A 27,240-nucleotide genomic window follows, 5' to 3' on the forward strand; every position below is an offset into this window, starting at 1 on the left:
GAGGGTGAACTCAAAAAGCCCTGAGAAGCACTCTCCAAATATATAATCTCTAGTGAAAAAGGGATTTACAAATGGTAGCTTAGACAATTACCATTATTAACAACAGCAGGTTGGTGGACATTACTTGCTCTCCTTCAATTAGTCTCCAGATGCACATGGGTCCCAAATCTTTTCAATGCAGACAGGCTAGCACCTGGGAGGAAGCTGGGAAGCTTCTACCACATTACTGTATAGGAAGATGAAGTGTTTGTCACTCTTCAGGTGTTGACTTGTTGCTCCCAGATTAGGAAAAAGTATACCAGAAGAATTTTATTATTTCCTAAATTTCTGCTAGACACTTGTCTCCTATGCTTGGAAATATTCCATGTCTTTTGCTTAATGTGGGGCCACTACTTCTCTGTGCCTGTCCCGCTGGATACTTCCCACCTTTGCTTCTGGTTTATTTCGTTCTTCCTTTTCCAGTTTGCCATTTTTTCAGAAAGGCAGCCTGTCACAGGGCCATTTGAGCAGGAGTTGTCTCTTCAATAGTATTTGAACCTGCTGTCTATTTTTTACAACATGTAACTGAAGGTTAGTCATCCCAAAGGTATTGATTCTTTACTATCTTTCAAGCAAATAGGTAGCTAAGTAGAGAAAAATCTCTCCTGTATCTTCCCCAAGGGACAGGATGCAGTGCAGACTCATTCCCCGGAGAATCTACACAAAAAAATAAATTCCTAGAAAAACTAGTCTTGAAAGTGGTGCTGCTCAGGGGCCCAGTTTATTGCAAGGAGGCAGCCAAGGCTGGTACTGTTTACTAAATAGTGTTGGCTAGGAGGAATTTTTTCAGCATAGTTGTTTTAGAAAGGTCCCTCCACTCTGTCCTTGTAACTGCTGCTCTGCATCATGCAAACATTTTTACTGAGCAGTTTCTGACCATATTTTCCAAGTCACTGGCCTCAAATGACCCCATGAGTCTGGTTCATCAGTAGTTAACAAGTTTACCGTATCTCAGAGTTAAATTTCATTTGCCACAGCATCACTCTATTTCCCTTTCTGTCTCTCAGAAGCTTCTTACAGGGTTTTTTTAGTTGAATGTCACTTGCAAAAATTTACCAGCTTTCTGTCAATTTTCTGCTTTTCTTTTCATACAACATATGAAACTGCTGGTCTTTTTACACATCCCTGGGACAGTTGCTTCTCATCGATAACAGGGGCAGAAATGTACAACACTGCATGAACATTAGCATTAAGGTGCTCCCCCTTAGGAGATGTATGCATTGCAGATCTCATTAGATCTAGCATCATAGACTGGGAAATGCAAAAGCAAGGCAGAGTGAGGCTCTCAGTAGCTTAAAAGAGTCTGGTTCTTGTAAAACCCTGGTTTCTGCCATGGAAGTGTCTTGCAGCTCTCTATTTCTGCTCTTCACAGTTCAGCTGCCCAAAACACAGATCATCTAATTTCAAATTCCTCCCAAGTATTCTGACACATGGTGATGAGGCAAATGCTTGCCCAGTGCTCAGATAGAATGAAAGGATTTACCATTCTCTGCCAGCTAGTTTTGCTAAACTGATTGACTCCATGAAACCATGGTTCCCTCCCTGTTCCTGTCATCTGATGCTAATTCATTAGACTTTGCTTTCTTACCAGGAGAAAATATCCTGCTGTTGCTTGTTAGTTTAACAACAGTATGGTAAAGGGGTGAACCACAATGACTGGGGATTTTTTTGTACTGAAACGGACAAAGTGTGGCCAGCAGATGTGCACACCACTGGGATGAATGAGTGACTGGACAGAAATCTGTCCTCCCAGCCACTGGTTCTCCATGAACATGTTTTTCCTTCATTACGTAGTCCCATTGCTTTGAAGAAAATGTCTACCTACTCATCTTCTTTCCTCCTGTTCTGGTTTTGTTAAAAAACAAGTTTCTCTTTTAGTGAATTTGCCTGTCAGCTAAAGCCTTCATATTAGCTGCATTTTCCTGGAAAACCAGATACATATTTTGGTAAACATAGCAATGGAATGCGAAGTTATGATACCAATTGATGCACATCTCGCAAGAGGTGCAACGAGAAACAGGTGACCAAGGAACTGATCAATGGAGTATAACATCCCATTCACATGAATACTTCATATAGAAGTGTGAGGTCATGAGGATCTCTTCCCTTTCCTTCTTTTCCTTTTGCTTATGGCCTTGCTAGTCGGCCCTGCGAACTGAGGCCTAGTGAGAGACTGAATCCAGCTCCGATTGGCTCTAAAGTCCAATCCAGGATTTCAGGTGCTGGCTCTGCACTTGCTGGGACTTTCAATATTGGTTTTGTATATTTTGTATTATTTTCTCTATTCTTATTATTCTTCTTATGATTATTATTATTTTTAATCTTTCCAACTCTTTTCTCTCTGTCCTCTTTCCCTCCCAATCCCCTGTCCTTAGTGGGAAGGGGAGAGAGGGAGGGGCTAAAGGCAGAAAGCGGGGGAGAGGGGGTTAACAGTACATCTGCCATGGTTTTATTGTCACCCTGCAATCAAAACCCTCGACACCTTCCAAGCAGCATTAGACAGTCACCTGGTTTGTTTGTTTGTTTGTTTAAAGAAAGCATCATGTCTATTCTAAAATGTGTAAGATATCCTCGAATTTTCAGGAGGGATGATGGAACAGAAGTACTTTCTGACCTGGGCAAATATGAGACTGAAAACAGCATGTGGCAGAAGTCAGGCAGGGAAAGCACTGCAGTGTCACAGCAGGAAGGGACTCAGACATCCATGGGCAGGTGGCTGGGAAGAAAAGGGTCTTTGAGCGATCTACAAAGAAGGAGCTGGCTGAGCTGGGAAGTAAGAAGGGAAAAGATGGAGTGGGTAATCACAAAGAAAAAGCAGAGGAAGAGGATCCCTGCGAAGATTAGACAGGTCAGGTAAACAATGAAGCATAAGGGACTGGATGAAGCATTTGAAATGTAGCCTTCATTAATATTTTTTCTTTCTTATTGCAGACTAATTTATTCTATGGCCATGGAGATCTGTTCCTGCTGATACATTGATGTGATTATCAAGCAACACTATTGATTTTTTGAACTGTTTCTTAAGCAGGAATTCTCAACATTTCTTGAGGCCCTGTTCTGGTTTTCTACATTTCCCTGTGTCTGAAGACATGAATCACCAAGTCACTATTATTTCTGTGCTATCTATCAGGAAATTTCCAGATTATTTTCTTCTGCCTCTAGCAGTTACAGAAGCTTTTGCTACACAGTGAGTTCATGGTCAAATCACATGTTGTGCCAGCTGCCACAAGAAAAAGTCTAGCAATTATGGACAAGAGAGCTGGGAGTAACCAAGGGGTAAACATTCAGCTGCTCTCCAAACATGCTACTCCTGAGCAAGTCATCCAGAGCAAATAACTGATGAAATTAATTTGGCTTTTACGCTACCTGCTTTCATATATAAGCTGTCTGCAAAAAATATAATTTACTGAAAACCAAAAAAGTGTCATTAAGTGGCAGAGAACATAAAGGTCAAGAGGGCCTTTCAGTCAGTGCAGTGGCAACCTTGCCCTCCAACATAGCTGCACCGAGGAGAAGGAGTCTCCAAGGGAAAGCATGCTGCTCCTGTTCTGGGTTAAGCCTCATTGCCAGCACCACAGAAAGCAAAGCTTCTCCAGCTAAGGGTAGGGTTTATGTGAGGATGCTACAGGCAGAAACATTAAAACCAACAGAGGTGTTTTATCTGTTAGGTATTTATTGATAGTAAGAAATAAAATCTGTCACATGGAAGGAATACAGGCATCCTACTGATAATGCTCCACTTGGCTGACCGTCCACCTGCTCTCCAATCTTTTGTCCTATTTGCATCTGAGAATGGTCAGAAGGGATTGAACTGCAAGAATGGGTACCTGAATGGACTTGCAAGGTATATCATATGCCAGCAAAGATGTTCCTGCCTGACTACACTAGGCAGCTTGCTTAGCTGTGTAAGGAAAGAGTAAAAGAGACCTCTTTTATTCAGGAACAGTCTTAGGAGATTGTCCAAAGGTATCTCCAAGAGGATTGCATGCAGAGTGTCTCCATTTCTGTGAAGATATACATTCCCTAATAGCTGCCATCAAGAGAGTTTTGCTGTGGCGGAAGGCCTCCGTGTGCAATGGTCTGTAAGCAAACTGGTCTTGGCACAAACTTAAAAGCATGTGACAATTACAACTGAGTTATCTGTGGTTACAAATGTAGCTCATGATGATAGTTATGACAATGTAAAATGGTGATTTTCCATTATGTGGTTCTGTGTACAAAAAGCTGCAAGCATAGAAGGCTTCTCATTACTTTAAGCCGGCTTTACTATTAATGCACATTGTTTTGACCTTTAAGAGCTTCGGGCTCAATGACAAGCTCAATGGTGCATGTACTGTTTGCTCAACAACTGAACAAGCACAGGAGGAAGAAGATACTTTATTAAAAAAGAAGAATCATACCTCTTACTCTGCAGAGCCTATCTTTCTTTTTTTGTTTTTGTTTTTGTTTTTTTTTTTTTTTGTTTTTTTTCTTTTTTAATCTAAATCTACTCAGTGCATGAATACGCTTGTGTGGCCTTAAGAAAACCGTATTTACAATGTCAGACATTGTGATCCATCACTATAAATGCTACTTTGGCAATTGCACCTCAGAACCATTTCTTTATTCTGATGGAAATGTGAAGTAAACTTGCAGTGCTATATCCAGGGTCTCAGCAAGGAGCCCTGTCATGGGCAGTAGTGGTGAGTGCAGCTCTGCCTGAGGAAAAGCCTTGGGCCCTGATTCAGAGCTGACCAGAGCTGATGCACACAGCCTCATCAGCTGCAGTGGACTTCACAGCAGAGCTTGCATTTGATAAAGCAAGGTTCAAAGTGTGTCCTGCCCCAGAGCTGACACATTTAGACATATCCCATGGCAACAGGCAAAATGAACCGTAACATATATTATTTGCTCTGTACATCGCAGGGCCTTATGCTGACAAGGGTGAGACTCTCCCCCTGGCATCTGAGCCGCCCAGCGTCGCACTCGGTCATGGTCCGATGGGCAGCAGAACCGCTCACTTCAGCACAGACCTGAATGCCTTCTTCGTCACACGACCCATCTTCATCACAAACACAGCTGTTGGATTGTGCTATGCAGAAACACAGAGGAAAAACACTCAGAATGGCATCCAACTCAACAAAAAACAGACTAAAATGTTTCCAGAAAAACTGTAGGATTGATGGCAATTTCTCTGCAGGCTGCTCAGTACAACAAAAGACATGCACCTGTTAGAGGGGGTCCAGAGAGGACCACAAAAATGATCAGAGGGCTGGAACAGCTCTCCTGTGAGGACAGGCTGAGAGAGTTGGGGTTGTCCAGCCTGGAGAAGAGAAGGCTCTGGGGGGAACTTATTGTGGCCTTTCAGTATTCGGAAGAGGGCTGTAAGAAAGATAGGGGCAGACTTTTTCATAGAATCATTTCATTTGGAAGAGACCCTCAGGATCATCGAGTCCAACCATAATCTAGCCTTTCTAGCAGGGCCTGTTGCAATAGGACAAGGGGTAATGGTTTTAAAGTGGGAAGATTCAGGCTAGATATAAGGAAAAGATGTTTTACAATGACAGTAGTGAAACATTGGAACCATTGCCCAGAGAGGTGGTAGATGCCCCATCCCTGGAGACATTCAAGTCCAGGCTGGAGGGGGCTCTGAGCAACTTCATCTGGTAAAAGATGTCCCTGCTCATTGCAGGGGGGCTGGACTAGATGAGCTTTGAAGGTCCCTTCCAATCCAAACTATTCTGTGATTCTATGATTTTTTTTTCCTATCCAGAGGTAACACCAGCTGATACTCAGGTTCAGTAGAAAAGCCAGAAGTGGAAACGAGTGGTGCTCTGATTAGGCTTCCTCTGATCAGAGAGGGTTATTATGCTTGTGGGTAAAGCTTGCTCAAGATGCTTGAGATGCTGCTCTCAAAGATTTCTGCGGTATTACTGCTTGAACTGGTTCATGTATCTACTGCTCCAGAGTCAACATAACATGTAAGATGAGAGATCTGTTCTTGAACAGCAACAAACTGATCACACAGACACAGCCAGCATCTTTAATTACATATGGGTTGTTTCACCAAGATTAAAGGATGTACTCCTACAAATAAACGGGCGTAGTTGTTTCAGTGACAGCAGCTAAATAAACAAATAAGAAGAAGATCTCATCTGCAATTTATTTTTCATAACTTTGTCTTTGTTTTGGTGTTGTATGTTTTTTTTTTGCCTGTGTTTGTCTCTGCTGAAGCTCCAGCCTGTTTTGATTATCTTTTTTTGTTGTTGTTGTTATTATTTCTGTCTGTTCAACCCTGTTAGACAAAACAGATTAACTCCTATCAAGTCATCTTTTTTGTTTTCAAAATACGACAATAACTGTGCCTCTATCTGGGGCACTTCTAAAAATCTAATTTACTTCTTTATCTTCCCATTTCTGTCAACCCTCCATTAAATGCAATGTAGTGTAGGACACTCAGGGAAATCATATCAGAGCACTTGAAAACTTGCACTGCAGACAGATTGCAAAAGACTGGGACTATTTCCTCTGAGGGAAGAGACATTCACCTTTCATCATAATATGAGAAAATGGAATATGCAGTGAAGTACAAACAAAAGTAAGTGGCTTTCCTAGATAGTATAGAATAAGACATTCAATTCCTTGCCACAAGATACTGCTGAGGAGACTGCTCTGCAAATTTCAGAAAAGGATTAGCTATTCCTGTCATCAGTAAGGACTGCCACAGTTACTGTGTGCAGGAATTTAAAATTGGTGGATACGGTGAAAAAAGAGTAGGGAAAGGGTTTCATCCAAAAATCTGAGGGAACCAACAGGTAAACCCCTTAACAAGGACTAGGAATAAGGTTTTCCTGGAGATAGTGCATTTTGTTGTGATATCCTCTGTTTTGTTTTGTTTTTTTTTTTTCCCATGAGCTTCCTGCTGGTTTTGGACATGAAACACTGGGCTGATGGTCTGAAGAGCTTAGCAGTGCCTGGTGCTCCTGTGAGAGTCTGGAGACACCATACCAGGACTATGCTTAACGAGTAAATGGGGATAAAGATTTCATTTTGGTCATACAAACAATGTTGCATACAATTGTAAAGAATCTCTTACCATCGCATTTTTCCCATGCACGGCATGATCCACATGATATATCAGCTGCCTGAGGTATTTTGCAGTTTTCTGCATTAGTAAGAGTGTATTTTCTGCCCATGCACTCCAAAGCATGCATCTTGCAAACAGTTAAAGGTGTGTTTCTCTTGGTTCTTTGATCTGTAGCACAGATGTCCAGGGAAGGACTGAAAAAGAAAGCAGAGATCATGCTATTTAAATATGCTTTATCTTGGTATCTCTTAAAGGAGCTGAAGGACTGGAAAACATTCAGGGTCCAGTTCAAATTTCCCCATTCATTAAAATGCATTCTAAGAGTGCAGCAAGGGAAGTCAAAACACAGACATGTGAATAATTCAGACTCCTTTCTTTTCTACAGGTTGCTGTACCTCAGCAGGGCCAGGATCTGTCCCTTCCTCAATGCTTATAAATATCTCAAGGGTAGATGTCAAGAGGATGGGCCAGATTCTTTTCAGTGGTTCCCAAAGATAGGATGAGTGGCAACAGGCACAGGCTGAAGCACAGGAGTTTCCGTTTGAACATGAAGAGAAACTTATTTACTTTGAGGGTGCCAGAGAACAGCAGTGAGAGTGAGACTTCAGTTAAAAATACTCCAGACCTGAATTATTCTCAAATACGCTACACATGCTTGTACCTAAGTACATACACACAAAACACTTCATATACATATAATGATATATACAGTCACAAAAACTAGCTTGTAGAAGTGGTAATAACAATTCTTGGATAACCTTAAACAGTGTTTGCTGCATGCCTGTGCTCCCCTGGATGTACTTTACAGCCACAGGTAAGGTGCTGTGCAGGAATGAGAGAGCACAGATGTGCTCCCAGGGGATGGAGGCCTTTTAAATATGGCATCAAAGGCTCATTTTCAGCACAGTTCCTCGTTTTGAGCTCACAAACCCTCCCACAGAGACTTTCAGTGTCTAATCGATGAGTTCTGATGGTCAGTCTCAGCTAAACAGTTGTTTTGTGGGGAGGAGAGGCCAACAAGGAATGGGCAAATGGCCCTAATGAGCTTCACAAGGCTGCCTGAAGGGGAGGGTAACTCCCTGTGAAAGTGGCGTGTCAGAGTGGGGAAAAGGAATTTGGAAGCAGGAAGGTGTGGTAAGAAATTCTTGGCTCAAATCTTGCTTGATGGCCAAGTGTTATAGTAATTTTTCTTTTTTCCCCTTGGAACTAGGAAATGAGTTTTGGTAGACCTACAAGTAAGGCACTGAGGAAAAGTGCCTGCTCCAAGCTTTGAGAATAATTCTTTGAGAGATGCTGTGGAAGCCTCTTAAAAGAGCTGGGTTTACAGAAGTTTAAACTACCGGTAACACAGTGCACATTTAAGATATTTAAAATTTGGCACAGAGTTCACCAGCTGAGTCTGAAAACTTCACTGCATCTACTTGCAGCCAAATATGTCTTCAAATAATAGTAACTGTATTACATGTTCTGCTTAAGTTAGCATCCTCAACCACAGTAGTTCCCTCACTAGTGTGCTCAGTCAAAATACCAGCCATTAAATCCCTAGCAAAGTTTGTTGCCTGAATTTTCCTGAATGTTATTTTGTTAACATAGAAAATGAAGTTAACTTGCTTATTCTGAGACACAAGAAGTGAGCAGACCAATGGATACGTGAGACCAAGCAGTTGACAAGGGAAACCCGTGTATTTGTCTGCATTCTATTGTTTGTTTGGCTGCACAGCCTATGAGTTAGTGGTGCACTGATTTATAATTTGAAAGTTATTCTTACAGACAGAAGTATAAGAAAACTTTAAATATTATCTTAAATTTGGAAGAACGAAGTGTGACCCAGGGAAAGTCTCTAATCTGTAATTAAGTTGTTTATTATGTCTAAAATTGTTCAGAGGCCTTCTTTATTTGCCTGAGTGATGAATCTCAATATCTGAGTCTTAAGGCAAAAAACTTGTATACAAGGCAGTTTGATGAAGCTGAAAAGATTAAGTTCAGACACAAGCGCACTGCTCTGTCTGCTTTGCACCACTTTCACAAAACCCAAGGCAGGGATGGAGGCTGATTTAACCAACTGCTGAAGGTTCAACCCAGGGAGCTCATGGTCCATGTTGCCAATCTCTAGCTACCGTGTAATCTCTCAAACTGTCTTGAGAGTGCTGCACATATTTACTATAGCTGGAAGAAAGCCAGTGGAAATCAACACGTTCAGATGTGTAAGAAAAAGGGTGGAGAATCTGTACTCATAGAGAAATTAATAATTTGCAATCATTGCTGAGAAAGGTTATGGCAGGTCTAGAAGCATCACAGCAGTGCAATAAAAATAATTAGAGGAAAGGAAGAGTCCTTGTGTAAAGTGAGTGTGAGGAATTCAATACCTTTTACCTGAAAGAGAAGGCTTGGGTAAGAACAAGCTTTTACTAAAGCACATATTGTAAGAAATTAAATAGCAGCTGTAAGTCAGCAAATAACTTCTCTCCCTTTCTCCTACAATAAGAGGCAGGAAACTTCCAGTAAAAGTAAAAAGTGAAAAATTCAGCGTGCTGGAAATCATTTTAACTCCTTAAAATTATATTCAAGTTTTAATATAACACAGGTGAACTCTTATGAGACACATACATGCTACGCAAATAAATGTGGAGGAGAAAAAGGTTACAGTACTTTAAAAATACAAAATCTCATGTTTCACTGTGGAGATAGTATTCAATTACTGGAGGCTGAGGTTTGATCTCTAGTAATACACTAACTGTATTCCAACCTCTTCCTTGCACTAAGGCCAGTTCATACGAAAGAGCTAGTGTCCATGCTGTTAAACTACTTGTCCCCAAAAGACTGGAATGGTCCCTGACCCTGGTAACTCCTGTGTTGTGTCTAGGAATCATCCAGGAGTTGGCCCCTGCCAAAGCTGCTTTAGCAATTCAGCAGCTCTGGTGCCCAAGATCGTTCCCTTGCTCTAACAGATGTGAACAGATGTAGCCTAAGGCACCACATCATGAGGGACAAATGACCCTTCATGAGCCTGTCATGGGGTTCTCGTGCTGTCCTGGGAAGTCTCTGTGGCTGGCCTCTTGGAAACTGAAAGGAGGTAGGATGGATTTGAAACAATGGTGTTCCTGAATTCCCACATGAGCCGTTCCCAGCTCTCTTCTGAGCAGAGGCTGCTGCTGGAAGCCACTGCCAAAGCAAGCCAAGTTACTTCTGATCTCTGAGGAGAGACCAAGATGTGCTTACATGCCTTTCTCCTACAGTCTTAACAGGCTGGCAGATTAGTCTGCTGTGACAGCTCATGATTTATCCTTCTATTATTAGATGTGTTATTTCAACAGACAGAGTGAAAAGATGGCATCAGGGAACAGAAATGACTGTTATCTATCTTCTTCCCATTTTGAACATAATTTTTAAAAATAGAAACAAGCAAGAAGTAGATTAATTATAACGAATGCCTGAACGCCTAACTAAGTGTAATTCATTTAACTTCCAAGGTTATTGTGACTCTGCTGATGGTCTTTCCTAGCATTGCAGACTTGCCTTGTCTTCTGTATAACTAAGCTCAATACATCCATGAACAACACGAGGGTTTCTTGCCTTGCTTTAATAAGTATTGGGAAAAAAATGGTAGGACTAGGTGTTTAAGGGCAGGAATAGTTTTAGCAGAGCTGTTACAAACCTGGCACTTATTTTCGCATGCAAGACAATAGCCTCAGATCCTAGGCAACTGCCCAGGGGGTGTACAAAACCTGAATTAAGCTCAGCAAATTTAATTTTGAGATGTTCAAAGTGTGCTAATTTTGGCTTAGAGCCAGAGTCACTGTGCACTCTTGAACTATGTGGCTGATGGAAAGCGTATTTATTCCACTGAGAAGTTCTGCTACCTTGAAATGACTTGAGATGACTTAAAAGTTTCTTCTGCCTGCTACAGGAGGAAAAGGCAAATGTGGTCTGCTACCCTACAATTTCCAAACTGCTCAGCTTCTGCTGTAACATAAACCTGGTGAGATTTCATATCCAGAGCTCACATTCACTGCGATGGCTTTACAGCAGACTTCATCCAGTCTATGAAAACCAGCCCAGATGCTGGAGCGATGACCTCTTTGGCACACCTGGCCATCAGTGCCAGGCAGTCTCAGGTGTCTTCTTGTTATGCCTCTGTTTTGGTTCTGTTACCTCCATGTTTAGCAAAGAAGTGAGAGTTACTAATTTCTTTACATTTCTCCTGCATTGCTTAATGCAGAATATAGACTTAGATCAAACAGGAAACAATAAATTCTCGTCTTCAAATTAGGAGTCCAGGAAAGGTGATGCGACTGGTCTGTGCAAACTGCTGTGTAAATGGGACATTAGATTTTTGTCCCTTTCATAACTCTCCAGTCTCTCAGTAGGAAAAATAATTCTGCTTTATTTCACTAGCTTACTGCTTCGATGGTTTATGTCCCAGGGGCCTCAGTTCTAACTTTTCCTCAATCTTCTAAATCTTCAAAATATAATTTCATCTTTTTCCATCTATTTCACAGCTCAAGTGGAGCTGAAATTATCCCTTCACCTTCTGTCATCCAACCAAATTTTGTCACTGCTAAAACCCACTGACAGCTCTGACAAGGCAGGTAAGTGATGAACAGGACATTGATTGAGCTGTAAAGGAAACAAAGTACAATGCCTCGTTCTCATATGGGTAAAGCTTTCTCACCTGTCATGGACCGAAGACGTACAAGATTTAATTGGTGTTGAATAAGGTGAGAAAGTCATTGCAAATTCAGCGCGAACTTACCCACACTCATAGGGCATTTTGCACACACATTGTGACTGATGCACTTTCTCCCAGTGCTGACATTTAGGCTCTGTCACTTCTGGTTTCATACTGGGCACTGAAGTAAAAGAACACAGACAGTGCTATTAAGGGTCAGAAGTACAAGGGCTGCTAAAGGTCTCTGAAAGTATCTTATCAGTTAATCTTAAAAGGCACTGAACCATACACCATGACAGAAATTCACATCCTGCATGTTCAATAGAAGTATCTACTGCATGGAAGGAATCAATACTATTTAAAAGATATGATACACTTTGCAAAGATACTGGTCAGTAATTTATCTGCTGGTCATGTGTCAGATGGAAGGAGTCAGGTACTATGTTCAAGCTTAAACATTCATCTTAGTTCTGCAGCAGCCATTTGTTACTGCTAAACTTAGCAGTGTTGAATCATAGCTAGCAACAGCTTTATCATTAGCTTTCAGAGTTACTGGCTTCACTCTTGAATCTAAGGTTTCGAATTCCTATGTAGAAATGTGAACCTGAATATCTTTATACACTTATGATAATGAAAACTACAAGTTCCATCCTTAGCTCTCAATCTGCACTAACTTTAAAAGTAAAAGCAATAGTGATTCTTGGGGCATTTTTATGGTTGTACATGTAATGTACTTTGAGTGCCGAGTCGTATTCCAAGCTTGAAAATGAAATAGGCCTTTGCTAAACATTCCTCTGGAGATTTCTGGATCAAGTAATGACAAGACTTTGCTAAATCTGCACAGACAAATTTCTGAAAGAGCTTTATCCTGATTTGTGTTTTAGATTAGGTATCTGTAATTTCCTACTTTAACATGAAACTTTAATACTTGTGAACATCATTGACTTTGAATAAAAAGTTTAAAAAATCTCCCTATAGAGACCAATAGAAATTGTCAGAGAAAAAAAAAAAAAAAAAAGAAGAGTTGCAATGTATTGCAATACAGACGGCAGGCATAACCCAGTCTCCTTGCAGAGGGGAAATTTCCACCAAAAATCTCTGCATTATCTCCACCACTGGGGCTGTTGGTTGCATTGTTGTTTGTCACTGACACTACTGCTGACTAAATCCAAATGTATGTTTGCCGCTGTACCTTGGGTATACGTATCTTCTTAATTTTTATGTCTCTTATTTCATATTCCTTGCCTTTCTTTTTTACATTGTTGTTCTATTAATAATCATTATTCTAATGTAATTGTTGTCCCTTTTTGTTGTTTGTTTGTTTTGGTTTTGGTTTTGCCTTTCTTAAAACTTTTGTACTGATGTAATGCTCCCATACAACCAGATACAAGCTTTTTCTAAAGATGGAAGTATTTGAAATTGGTTCTAATTATTACTGGAATTTGAATACATGATAAAACAAAAAAATGATGAAAATCAGTCACTCAGCCTAAGGAGTAATTGGCAACAGTACTTCAGCACTGGCACTTTGGCACTTCAGCAGCAGTGAACTGTTCAGGCACAGCTATGTTATTCCTGAAATCCTTATGGTTCCCAAGTATGTGGGTATGACACAGCGGCAGACAATTTTTGCACTGGGAATCTCACAGGACAGCTGCCTTTTGAGGTCTAAGCCTGACTTTCACCTGCCTCTTCCCTCAGGTCAGGCAACCTCAGGCAGCAGTTGGCCACTAAAGAGAGGACAGGCATGAAATGTAGGAGACACGCCTGGTCTTCTACAGTAGTGACTTGTCCCCAAGCAAGGTCCTCCCCAGGGATACGAGTGAGGATGTGACTGGCCTGGAGCAGCAAGCTGCTTGGATGTCTGTATGTCACTGACCAGCAACACAGGAGTGCACAGAAGAAAGTGTTGTCTGCCTTCTACAGCTGGAAAAGATGACTTAGAGCTGCTGCCTGCTATAGCCTGTAACCCCCTCTGCCAGCTCTTGCCAGTACTCCATATTAGCTGTGTGACAGTCAGATGACAAAAGGAGTAATCCAGCTCTGTCCTTCTCTGCCATGAGAGGTCATGGTGCACTGAACAGCTTCCAGATAGAAAAGCCACATCTTTAAGGTGCAGCTCACATGGTGATGGTGTTACACAACATGGGTGAAAAGTGAACTATACTTGGGTGATGGAATAAGCAGTGTACATCCCAGGTAAGCTCTCAAAGTATTTTTAGTGACAATATTTGATAGAAATAGGTGAGTGGGAAGCAAAAAGACATAAGGAAACCTCAGTAGAAATGTCTTATGGCATCTTTTTTGAACAGCCCACAGAAAACATATGCTCATGTTTTCTGTGCTTCCTGCTGGTGATATAAGTATGGCTTCTCTATTACTGTATGAAATATAAGCTCTGCCTATACCTTATCTACAACATACCTACAACAATATATCTATCTAGTCTGTCCAAGAAAGAAACCCCTGCATTGCATTTGGAGGGCTGCAATGTCTTACCTGGTGTCTTGCACTGGATAGTCTTCATGTCAGGAGACCACTTGAGGCTGGGCTCACACAAAATAGAGCGTGCCCCTTCCAAGTGCATGCCATGAGGGCAGGACAGAGTTATTCTCTCACCAATCTCATACACAGGTTTCCATGGCTCTACTTGCAAACTCCATTCCAGGAGAGGCAGGAGACAAGCGGTTTCTAAGAATTGAAGTATTTGAGACAGCCACAGCAAATCAGTGAATTGCAGAAAGCAGTCACATGTTTTATCTTCTCTTACATTCCTTAACAAATTGAATGGTAAGTTTAGCTGTTTTTCCTGTAGAATCATATCAACCATGTTAGCACAGGATATTAACTCATCACACCAGCCAAATATGCAACACCAAGGACATGGACTCCTGCTGCCTGCAGGTCCAGCCCTAGCTTGAAGAGGGCTTCTGTGTTCTTACGAAGGAGGAAAGGACGACATTAAACTACAGGTCTGAAAATTCCCTTTTCTCACTCAAAGTTGACTCACAAATAAAAGGTGTAGGGGAAAACAAACAAAACAAACAAAAAACCAAACCCCCTAATGGTTACTGACTGGATTAGGGGAAAAAAGTTAAATGGGGTGATCATCCAATATGTAAAGTGATCCCTGGAGTTGTGTTCTTATCAAAAGGTGGTTACTTGAGAACTTTCTTTTTTCCCAGTGTTGCCCACTGGGCCTTTTCCTCAGTGTGCTTTATCCATAGACTCATCCTCCTGGTTCTTGGACATAGCCACAGGACTGAATTAAGCAGCCAAGTTTGTTTCCACAAGAAGTAACTCTGGGACTGGAGTTTAGTCTCCATCACTTCTAGCTTTCCATAAAACCAGACTTCATGGACACATTTCTATTCCAATATTACAGCATCTGGATTGAAAATAAAAGTCAATTTAGAACTAATTATGTCTAGCAACTGGAAAATACAGGTGTGTATTTCTCCACCTTTGTAGTTGGAAAGCAGACATTCACAGATGTTTCACTGGAATTCAGGAATGGAGTTGCATTTTAAAACAAGAATCACTTAGACATACCCTTGCAATATCTGTCTCCAATTTGCCACTGTAAATTACTGCCACACTTAGCAACAGGATCACCAACAAGAGAATATCCATGTCTGCAAGCATAAACAATGCTTTTCCCAACAGGATATGAGTTTTCAGCATTCTGAAAGAAAAGGAACAGCTGAAATTCTGGATATACAATCTAAGAACCACCAGCAGCATTGAACTCCCTTTAATTCTGGCATGCAGTAGTTGAGGACAGTGAGAAGTGCTAATGTCACTAATGAGAGTGTCTGGAATACTGGGGCAGCTCTGATTATCAGCAGTCAATAAATGTCATCAAAACTGAGCCAATGATGTAACTAAGTTGGTAGAACGAAGAACATGCAGGCTATCTGAACTTAGCAAAGGGAGGGTTAGAGGTGAAGGTACCTTCTGACAGGGGTCTGGCAGTGGTACATCAGTGATGGAGCAGTGCTCTCCTACGAGTGACAGACTGACTTCAAATATGTCTGCCATCCAGCATTAAGAGGGGAACATAAGCTCCTGAACAGCCTTCCAAGGGGACCAGTGGGGAGTATACAGCTTTGCTAATGTTTAAGAGGGCATGTTATCAGCTTGTTGCAGGTTAATGTGATATGGTCACTCAGAAGGGCTGAGCTTGAGGACATTTTTTTTTTTTTTTTCTCATTTTACATCCCAATCTGTTCTAACGAGAGATCTTATGAAAAATTGAGAGCACTACACAAATTGCAGGGTTTTAACTTTAGTTTGTGAACCAAAAATATCAACAGGGCAACAATTGATTACCAAAAAAAAAACCAAATCACTGGCAAAGAGGGACCACAAAATTTTGGATCTTGCCTCAGGTTGCAGTTGTGCAGACAATTAATGGATTTTGAACTAATCCTTTTATCTATTTATTGAGCAAAAATAATCTAGATGGCCTCATAACATAGACAAGGCATAATTCATTCCTCCAAGTGAGGGATTTAGTCTCCGTTGTTAAATAGGCCCAAGTTACAGTCAGTCAAATACTTTGCCAGATCATAGCTTCACCAGGAAACAAGAAAGTGTGATGGTAAGTTACAGAGTGTAGAGTGAAGGTTCTTAAAATCTGTTTATACTTTTGCTGTAGACTTGCTGGGGGTTCTTCCACAGTTCACTTTCTGTGCTGTTTTTTCTCTAGTTTCTTGTGCTTTAATATGTAATTCATGTGGCAGACATAATATTTAATATGTGTATAGGATAAAAGACAAGTAGATTACTTTTCTCTGTAGGTACCGTGGTCCAGAAAAGCGAATATTTTGTTCCAGTTCGAGGGTTCAGACTTTTTAAAACTTTATTTTTAGCAAGAAGTCTTGGCTAATGTCATGTAAACTTCAGTTGGGGAAAAATTCTGGGAGACCTGCTATACAGTAACTCTGATACTAAGCTTACCACGGTAAATACCTATTTGCAAGTGAATATCTGTATTAACTGTAATGGAGACACTGCAGGTACAGATAGGACAGATAATAGAGTACTACAAATAACTTGCTTATAATAGAGTACAAGAAAAAACTTACTTGAACAAATCCATTTTCCAACAGAGGAGGAGGTGAACAGAATTCTGTAGGACTTATGGATAAATCAAAACAGTGTGGTTCAATCAACCTATGAAGCAAAAAAAAGTACGATTTAGTTTGAATTTGGTCTTCCTTTCTTTAAAAATTCTACTGTTCTCAGTTGTCAAGATTATTATGTGTCTCATTTACCTCACTATTACACAGTGTCAGACTATCAGAGAGAATGCTGAATAGAATGCTGTCAAGTTTACTGGCTTTTACACCATTTTCTAGTCTTACCTTGTATCAGATTCACAGCTTCAGAATTTCATTTTGTTTCAACTTAAATACGAAAGCTCAGTAAGTGATAGTCTCGCTGAATTCAATAGCTTAGGCACCCTTCTGAAAGAAATGTTTTAAACCTTGCTATAGTTGTGCTCCAACTGTTTTGGTTTCTGTTTCTTCTTACCGCAAATGCTGCAGCTCTTCATCTTCACATGTTCTGCTTTCACGCTGCTCACCTATGCAGGCCTTCCCTCCACCACGCGGGGAGGGGTTGTTGCAGGTTCGAGTCCTTGATTTCCTTCCCCCTGAACAAGGACTCCAGGAAGACCAGCAGCTCCAGTGTCCATCAACAACACCTATGCAAAATTTGGGAATATTTCACATTAAACTTCTTAGCAGGTTTTTTATTGTCTAAGAAAAAATCTAGTGATGGTCCAAACTGTGACCTTAAAAAGAATTCCAGCTTGCAACAATCTAATCTTACTCAAACTCATCTTTTACTTAGGTATAATTCCATGGAGTCTGTAAGTTAGCTATTTTTATATTCTCTTAGACTCACCAAATATAAATAATCAGAAAAATTAAAGAGTAAAAATTGATGAAGTTATTGATACCTATTAATTTACTACATATATTGATTTCTAGAAAGTCACATTTTTAGTGGTTAGCATTGTGAGTTGCATTTAACAACAATATTAAAAACAGGTTTTTGTTAAGTGCTGCTCAGGCATGTTAAGCAAAGACTCAGGCTTAGGATAACCCTCCACATGCTGTGTATCTGCAGTGATATCTGACCCAAGCAGCCAACTCGGGTTATGCACTGGGACACACACACTCTGGAAGCAGGAGTGCACACTTTGCCACTTTCAAACTCTCACAAGTTTAAACCGTGCTGACCTGGCTGATCTTGCACAAGAGTTCCCAGCTCGCAAGCTGCTCCAAAGGTGTAAGGCTTGCAGTAACATACACACTGAGTTCCTTCCACAGCTGCCTCACCACCATTGTGGCAAGGCTGACATTTGCAGGGATCATTTTCAGCCATATATTCTTCAATGGCTTGTTTTAGGTAATGCTTTTTGACGGAGGAGCAAGGCACTTCCTTTACCAGCTCATACAATGGTGTTAGCTACACACAGTAGAGAAACATTTATATTAAATAGTTATAGTTGGGATATAAGAGTTTATGAGCACATTTTGTCATGTAAAATGCAGCTGGTCATTTTAGCTTCATGGAATCTTCCTGTGAATTTTTATTTTCCTTTTTATAAAGTGATCTGAAAACAAAACAATTGCAGACTACAGCCTGATTATTCACCAGCTGTAGCTTATCATTTCTCCCATTTAGGTGATTCCATCTGCTCATCTCTGCTTCAGGAAAAGAGCCTTACCTTTTGTTTAATTACTCTGGGATAGTCTGTCACTGATCTGGCCCAAAAGGAGTATCTCTGACTGTTCCCAGAAGGATTATTCAGCTCCAGATAACTAAGGCCTGCAACAGCACCTGGGCTTCCTCCTTCTATGTAGGGGTCTCCTTTAATCTTATTACCACTGCTTCCTGTAGATTAAGGATGGGAGATACAGAAAACATGATTGTTGCTGTATTTACAAATGGAAATAGAAGCAATACATGCAAAAACTATACTACGAAGCGGTGAAAGGGCTCATTGGCGCAGATCAACTTCTGTGCCTGGGTCAAGACTTCCTATATGGATAATATGTAGGAAGCATCTGTTTTTTGCAGGTGTCTTAGCAGCCCTGACTTAGGATGTCCAGAAAGGTACTAGTTACTGGGAAAGCATTTGTAATGACTGATGGGTGGTTAGAGGACCTTTTAAACTAGACACCTGGTGTCTGGGTTCAGCGTGTTAAGACCAAATTCAACAAAGCTATTAACACCTGCTCCTCACTTTGACAGCTATTCAGGAGGAGATGATGGAAAGATGGAGACATGACAACTGCACAAGTCACTGTTGAACATTTACCTGAAGAAGTCTGTAGCAGTTCATCCAGTTTGGAGCACTTTATTTTTTTCTTTTTCACAATGAATGCATTCCAGCCTGACGTGGTGCACTCATACATGTCTGTTACACTCAAACCTGCAGGTAATCAATCCATTAAAAATACTGTACACAGAAAGTGCATTGGATTAATTTCCAAGTTTCTCATTGTCTTGAGACGTGTTTTAGGAAGAAAAGAAGCATGAAGTATTATTGCTAAATTAGAAGGCAACTAACTAGCACGTTCTGTGGGTAGGTCCATACACTGCTAAAGCCTGTGGATGGAGGCTGAATGATGGGACGTGTATCTGGAAAAAGCTTATTGTTTCTTTCATCTCTTTTTTCAGCAATTGCTAGTCCTACAGCACTGCTCCCCACTGAGTACCATCATACATGTCACTCTGGTGTTTGCTCTGTTTGTAATTTTTTTCTGCTTTACACAGTTTTACCCAACCTACATCTTCAAATAACTTTTAAGCTTTAACACTACTTAAGATTTAGATTGGCAGTAGAATTCAAGTTTAGCCTGATGAGCTTCTGAATCAACCATCAAATCTTTGCCACACAGAGCACTGCAGGTCACAGATGTGGATCTAGAACTAAATGTTGTGGTTTGGTCTCTTTTTCTAACTTTTAAAATTTTCTCTATGAAGAGAATGTGGTGACTAGTAAAGCCTCTTATTTGATTTTAGATATCAGCAGGGAGAACATGCAAAGAAATTTTTGTATTTGTTTACTCACTGTTCCTTGTAACAGATACTCTAGTACTCTACCTTCTGCTTTCATTTTGTCAGTATCCATATAAAAGACAACTTTGTAATGTCCTCCTAGAGATCCTGAGTGTAAGAAATGAGTCCCAAAATGTTCAATAAGTCTTCGGTAGATGTTGTACTCATAGATGGTCGGAAGGTTTGCCAGTTCCTTCCAGAAGGGCTCTGCGAGAGTGAGAAAGTCTGGGTGGTTGTTAATAAACTGAGCAACTTCCACACTGTTCTCAACAACCATCAGCTGCCTGCTCTGGAGGAAGGAAAATATGTCAGTCATGCTTCGTGTCACTGTTAGGGTGGTTTCCACTAGCCAGATGGCATGCACATTATGTTATCTACTAAACAACAGCTCTTATAGAGCTGTCAGACACATCTAAAGAACTTGGTGAATGCCAAAAGAACATCCTGAAGTTAGGAAACATCTTTTAGACCTTCTTATAATTGCTGTGTGATTTATTTTCCTCCTGTGTACCTGAAAGCTAGTGTAGGGAAAATAAGAAAGGAAAATATCACTCTTCAAAGCTACTGGTGGTTCCCAACACTGGAAGCCTTGCAGCAGCAGGTTAATAAGCCTTGTCTGAAAGCAAATCAGGGGCTCTAGAGAGGACTCCTTTGTACCCTTTTTTGTCTAGAGAAACCTTTCTTTGTAATGGGCTCCAGGGATTTTGAGGCTGCTGCTGAGTTATAAAATCCTATAAGCCTATACAATAATGGTCACCTCACCCTCTCAAAGTTGCTTTTGAACTTTGTTACGCTCAAAATTCTTCCCTGTTAGTGTGGTAAAATGAGTTTGTTTTCTGTCAGCTTGGGGGCCATAAAATCTATAAATTCATGACTTGATTTTATTTGCTATAAGATAGAATTAATGCTTCATAATTGAGAGTTATCTCAGATTATTTATCTAATGCTCCCATTTAAACAAGTCAAAGGCATAAGCACTGTGACCTGGCTGTTTAAGACACCAATCTTTATCTTAATGGAGTTCTAGGAGTGGAAATTGCATTATAAAATAAAGTAGCTGTAACAACAGAATTATTTCATTTTTTTTTCATTCTAAGATGCTGACAGAGGTGATAGGAAAAAAAAAAATAAAAGTGCAGTAAATCACTGGAAGAAATTCATAGAATCATAGAATCATTTTAGATGGAAAAGACCTTTAGGATCATCAAGTTCAATCATTAATCCAACAATGCCAAGTCCACCACTAAACCATGTCCCTAAGAACCTCATCTCCACATCTTTTGAACCCCTCCAGGGATGGTGACTCCACCAGTTCCCTGGGCAGCCTGTTCCCATGCTTGACAATAAATTATGAGAAGTGAATGGCTTTCTTCCTCAAATAAGGAGGAAAACAGCTAGTAAATAAATAATTTACTAATAAAGAGGTAAAATGGAGAAAGTAAAAAACAGCAGCCAACGCTTATTAGTTGATAACAGAACCAGTGATCTCTTTGTTAATGTTTTACGTTTTGTGCCAAAAACATCTCGATAATATAAATAGTTTCATCTCACTATAAAAGCATATGAAGAAAAATGATGAAAATATTTATGTAAAATACTAAGTGACAACTTATACACACCTTTTGACTGTATTGCAGAATTTTATTCTGTGAATAATGGTGTCCACGGTTTGATTTTTCATGCCTCTCTGTGTGTTTCATATAAGACCAGCTGCTGTTGAAAAACTCATAACTGAAATCATTCTGAATTTTAACCTAGAAAATGAAAGATAGAATTCTGTATAAAGAGCCTCATGAAAGATGTTAAAAATGGTAACTTATAGCATAGAGGAAGTCCTTCCTGAAGCAAAAAATCCAATGTGTTTTTCAGGCTGAATCCATTTCAGACTTCGTAAAAAATACCACACAGTACTGGAAAATCCATATATATATATATATATATATATATATATATATATATATATATATATATATTTTTAATATGGTTTATACAACTGTATATTAAATACTTATGAAGTAAATTACATTAAAGACTGCTTGCTATGCTTTTTGTAAGTGTGAGACAACCCAAATCTCTGAGGCAATGACTTCAAACAAAGCATATATCTGGAAGATAGCCACAAAGCACCACAAAGCCTTGTGCACATAAAATTTCTTTGGGGGAATCAGGCCACTCGTTATGCTAAAGAGGTGGCTTTACATTCAGTCTAACTGCGAGAATTAGAAATCACATCCAAGGAATTACATTTTTTTTCCTTCCACTTTAGCAAGATATACATCAGTTTGTATTTCAAAATAATAAGAGACTTCATGAACGGAACAGGTGTTCCTCAGGTGCATTTAGGGAAACTTACCTGCCAAGAGGCCCTACAAGCTATGCATTATTTTCCCAGTCTGAATCATGACTCTAAATATAAAGCTGTGCTTAATGGAAACATACTTGGAAAGTATAAGCAAGAACGCTTTCACTCAGTCTGTAGTATTCTCTCCCATCACCGCTAAAGACCCTTCTGCATTGTCCTCCAAAGCTTTTTGTATGAATGACTCTTCCCCTAGTCTCACCAGTAATGGCATCAAAGCTATGAGAAGAAAAACATGGAAGAACTTTAAGACAGAGAGATAGCAAATTATTTTACAGGAGCTGAAAATTACAGAGCCATTATAACTGAATGCTGTATTTGCAGATTAAGATCATAAACTTATTTACCCAAGAAAAGGGTATATCAATTCATAGACTTCATTGTACATGGCATTTTAAAATATAGAAAGCAAAATGTTGCTCTTGGTTTGTCAACAAAAATGAACACATATCAATATCTCTTAACATTAAGACATTCATATCTATCATAACTGATTTTATTATGTTTTATTGTTGCAGCAGTTAATGCAACACTGAAACAACAGGGCATCCATTCAAAAATGTTTTGTATTATATGTGAATTATATCACATACCAAGTGATACAACTATGCTAAAGAAACTTAGGATATAGTTATTTTGCTAGGTTGCAGATAGGATATATAAACAGAAATCCATATGGATCCACTGTACTAAATGCAACAGCAATGAACGAAAAGAATGAGCATTTTTGGCTCATTTTTTCCATGCTGATGATTATGGTTTTTTTGGTTGACATTTCATTTCATGTCTTAAAATATGTTTTTAAATGGCAGGAATCAAAGATAAAAAGCTTTATTCTGTGCTTCAGATTAAGTGGCCTGTGCATCCTGGCTGCACTGAGCCACTGACATAGTGCAGGCTGTTCTGCTGAACACTTTTGAACATGGGATGTTTCCCCATAGGCCCAGTGAGTCTGTTTGTAGAGAGCTTGTAAATACGACAAAAATGTAAATGCATTTGGCACCAGTATTACTGAGCCCAGCACAGAACATTACCCTGTTCCTGTAAGTTCTGAATTCGGTGGTGTTTTATCAGTATCGCATACAGTTGTCTTCTCTTCACATCGATCTTCATCTGCACCATCTTCCTCACAATCCTGATCTCCATTGCACACAAGAGATCTGCTAATACACTGACCTAAATCAAAACAAAAGTGCATGGGGAAAGGAGCAGAGTTTGTTCATTTAAAAATAAACAATCTAAATCCAAATAAAAATTCCCACTTATGTACTACATTAATTAGCTTGTCCACTCACATGATGAAGAGTCTATACTCAGGAGGGCTTATGAAACAACAGTAAATGTAGACAGAAAGAAAAAGTGCTTAGTATACTTGAGGGAATCAGAGCCATTCAAGCTTTGTGATATATTAATGAAACAGTTGACTTCTGGATTCATTTTCTGAGCTTTCATGCTTTGACCCTATCATTTGTGATTAACTGTGATTATCTCACTGGTAGCACCAAAACATGTTTATCATATTCCTCTGTGAAAAATGTCTACGTACTGAGGTAATGTGCTTTTTTTGTGAAGGTAATAGAAGCTGCTTGGATACTACCACTGTTTTAGGGAGCATTAGTTTCCATGATCCAAGCGATTTCCAAGATGTTTGGATATAGCCTAAAACAGCTTTGAACCATGGCATCTAAGGTTGCCTCCTTCATTACCTTCTCATACTGAAAAAAACTGTACACTAGGGCAAATTAGTAAACCAAAATGACTTAGAAAGGCTACCAGGGCTACAGAGTATTATCTGCAAAGCTTTGCAACACTTGAAATTAAAACCTGTAGTAGGCTGAAAAAAAGCAAAAATCCAGCTAAATCGAATCTATGTGCAGGTCAGGGCGCTTGCAAAACCATTACCCATTTACTGAACTTCAAAGATAACAAGGTCAACTTCTTAACTTTATGACCTGAAAACAGTGACAAAGATCTTGGATGGTACCTGAGAAACACCTGAACCGATCACCACAGCCATCCTCTGTTGGGCAGCCCCTTGTGGGGGTGCATGGTCTGGTTTCAAAGGCAGTCCCAGAGCAGGGGTTTCCCCCATACTGGCCATAAACGGCTACCGTCCGCCTTCGAATCTGAACAAAAATCAAGGGAGATCTTATAAAATACAAATGCAAAGCAGGACTAGTTTACTGGTGTCAGGACAGTGCTACCACCCTACTGCTATAAGGAAATGAGACATTCACCATTTTTTCTGAGAACAACAACACTTGGTATTACCACAATATGTTAAAACACTCTCAAGTTAATGGAAAGACAACTATTTTGTCTATAAGGCCTTTAGGCGGAACCGTAGGCTTGGCTGGTTTGTTCAAAAATCTCACATGTAACTAAAACCAAGAGAAAGCTACTGACAAATTTCAGTTTTATTTTATATTTTTAATATGAAATTCAAAGTCAATGATGCTGTTAAGGCAGATGATAAAATCTAACATTAAGTGGGCTACTTTTTGCTTCTAAAAAGGACAGTCTCGGTGCATTTTTAATTTTGACTATTCTCTCCCTAATCAATGTAACATCAAAGTAAATGAGAAAGAAAACCACAAGTAAGAATTAAGTGTCTTGCATATCAAGAGAGTTGCACTTTAAAAATTATCAGTTTGTTTTTATTTAAGATACTATTTTGCAACCAAGTTTTCTTCCCTTGAGACTTGACTCCTCTAATGGAAAATCAATGGAATTGGTACAAACCTGCATCAACAGAGGAATGTCTCAGTTTACCAAACAGTTCAGTTGAGCTTTTTGGAACTATCACCAAAATGAAAAGTGCTCAAATTATTTTATAACATGAATATCATAGTTTTGAAAGAGAACAAAAATGAGACTGGACGATTTCCATTCTGAATTCTTTGTTGTTCCTCCTTCTCATTCTTCTGAGGCTTTTGTCTGATACTTGATCTGTGATTTTAAAGATACAGTGGTTCCTCAACTATGAGGAAAAAAGCATACTCTTTTGAAGTCATGAGTACAGAAAAAGTGTGTCCATCTATACCTGTTTTTGAGTACAGCCATCGCACTCGGACCAAGGGCCAAAAGAATTCCAGCGGCAATGGACTGGACGGGATGTGCTGCACCGGTAGTATTTTTTTGCATTTAAAAAAAAAAAAAAAAAAATCATCAGGTAATGCCATCCATGAGTATTAGTGCAAAACTTTCCTAGACAGCAAAATAGGCCTCCAATAAAAAAAAGGTCCATGATCAGGCCCCCTCTAAAACCATTGAGATTTGCTTGTCATGTGTAGGAATGAAAGCAGTTCCTGTTTGGGGTTTCTGGTCATGGAACAACAGAAGAAAATGAGACACATCGACCTAGTCTGAAGACCAGCAAGGTCTTTGTGCAACCCTGTGCCAGCTTTGAAGCCCAGCTTCAGCAGTGAAGCAGGAGAGGCCAGACCATGCTCAGAGGCGGGCAGTGGGCTGCCAGGGTCTGTGTGTGCCATGGCGTGGGGCAGAGCTCCCAAACAGCCCATGTGGGCCTGCGAGGCACAGGGAGTGCAGCTTGCCCCTGGGATCAGGGCTGGCTTGGGGTCAGCTGCCCTGTTTCGCAGATGTGAGCTGCTGTGGCTCACACCACTGCCCTGTGCTTTCCTCCCAAAGGGAATCTGACTTCTCCAGGCAGAGGTAAGGGACATCGCGATATCCTCACTCCTGTCACCACTGACAGCAGTGCTGACACTGAACAGTGTCTTCTCTCCCACTAAATACACCCAAAAACTGCTTCAAGCCCTGTCCCTTGTCATGCACCAGAAGCTGTCTATTAGATTATATATGCCTAGCTTTTAGCATGTAACTTACTTAAGAAATATTCACCTGGATAAAATGGGAAAGAAGCCTGAAACTTCCAGCAACAGAAAAATCCCCAGCACCTGAAAAAAAAGAGAAGCAAAAGCAAACTTACTCTGCTTTTCTGCTTTTTCCATTAGCTCATGTAGCTCCAAACTTTCTGCAATCTTTACATTAGACAGCTTAAGAAATAAAGGACAGCATCATACTGACTTTCTTCAGCTTTGTTGTGCAAGCTCTTATTCTTTACTTTTTTTTCTTTCTTGCAATACTGCCTAATTACATTTTCGGCTAAGTATTTCTCCATATAAATTAATATTTCATTTCACTCACAATATTCACTTCATCAGTAAAAATTAAGTAAGCAATTGTCTTACCTTCATGTTAGATGAAATACTCAGATATCCAGCAATTACCACAGAAAATGCACTTCCACTCAATTCAGCAGCCAAAGGAGTCAGTCAGTCTGTCTGCTACTGTACATCTCTTCTCTCTCTGCCTTGCTATTCAGCTTTTCTTTCCCCAGACAGGCTGAATATTGCCAAGGAATTTTTATCTTAGCCCATCTAGTCCTCTCCAGGGACACAGCCTGCTTTGGGACCTGCTCAGTGTTTTTAAGACATATAAATCAAGGTTTGGCTGTGCTGACTAGCGCTGGCACAAAGCTGCGAGGAGCGCTTACTGGAAAAATGTTTATCTTTTCCGCATCTTCTCTCTCACAGCTTCTCTCCTCTGAATAAGACTTTCGAGAGATCCCAGGCCAGTCTTGGTGTCATATACACTGGACCAGAGTTGAGTCACCAGCTTCAATAGGAAAAGCCACTCCAGATGATGTTGCTAAGGTTTAATTTTTATAATCAATCTTCAGTCTTCACTTCTGTAGTTATTCTGGTTTTTGTGTATCAGGTGTCGCACTGGAAATCAGTTTACGAATCTAAATGCCAGTTTTAGCCAATTTTGGTATGGTCCTGTTTGTGAAAGGCTCCCTGAGATCACTCACAGCCCTTAGTTTCAATGACACAATAGCTGGGTTTTTGTAGGGATGCTCTTGCAGAAATAAGAGTACTTCAGTTTTTCCTCACCCTGCCATGCCTTCTTAATTTTTCTTTTGTCTTTTTTTTCTCTTTCTAGGGCTTATCTTTTCCAGTAACAGCAAGAAAATGCCTCTGCTGGGGAAATTTACTTCAATTTATC

At 40.0% G+C, this 27,240-nt stretch overlaps 3 protein-coding genes across 3 annotated transcripts in view; 2 read left to right on the plus strand and 1 right to left on the minus strand.

The window, feature by feature from the left end:
- C6 (complement C6) overlaps window positions 1-4,438 on the plus strand; it is a 39,194-nt gene extending 34,756 nt beyond the window's left edge. The window contains exon 18 of the mRNA XM_071801800.1: window positions 2,971-4,438. Within this exon, the coding sequence (XP_071657901.1) occupies window positions 2,971-2,975 (5 nt within the window). The 3' untranslated portion in view covers window positions 2,976-4,438. The remainder of the gene's footprint in view (window positions 1-2,970) is intronic.
- Window positions 1-27,240, plus strand: part of LOC136114746 (large ribosomal subunit protein eL37) — a 354,179-nt gene that overhangs the window by 310,749 nt on the left and 16,190 nt on the right. The window lies entirely within an intron of this gene.
- C7 (complement C7) lies at window positions 3,695-27,213 on the minus strand. Its single transcript, XM_065860764.2, has 18 exons — window positions 26,424-27,213; window positions 26,074-26,129; window positions 25,256-25,331; window positions 24,197-24,338; window positions 23,247-23,388; window positions 22,293-22,431; window positions 21,473-21,607; window positions 19,899-20,142; window positions 19,111-19,224; window positions 18,517-18,683; window positions 18,026-18,254; window positions 17,313-17,484; window positions 16,865-16,952; window positions 15,327-15,459; window positions 14,274-14,465; window positions 11,859-11,955; window positions 7,115-7,299; window positions 3,695-5,110 (listed from the first exon to the last, which is right to left on the minus strand). The coding sequence occupies exons 1-18, from the start codon at window positions 26,427-26,429 to the stop codon at window positions 4,923-4,925; spliced, it is 2,505 nt and encodes an 834-aa protein (XP_065716836.1). The 5' UTR covers window positions 26,430-27,213; the 3' UTR covers window positions 3,695-4,922.

The sequence above is a fragment of the Patagioenas fasciata genome, chromosome Z, assembly GCF_037038585.1.
Source record: "Patagioenas fasciata isolate bPatFas1 chromosome Z, bPatFas1.hap1, whole genome shotgun sequence".
NCBI lineage: Eukaryota > Metazoa > Chordata > Aves > Columbiformes > Columbidae > Patagioenas > Patagioenas fasciata.

Coding starts and splice junctions, on each gene's coding strand:
- C7 (XM_065860764.2), bottom strand. Junction 21,608..22,292: donor TTCTTGCTTATACTTTCCAA/GTATGTTTCCAT, acceptor TTCATTTTCTAG/GTTAAAATTCAGAATGATTT. Junction 19,225..19,898: donor TGACAAAATGAAAGCAGAAG/GTAGAGTACTAG, acceptor GATTACCTGCAG/GTTTGAGTGTAACAGACATG.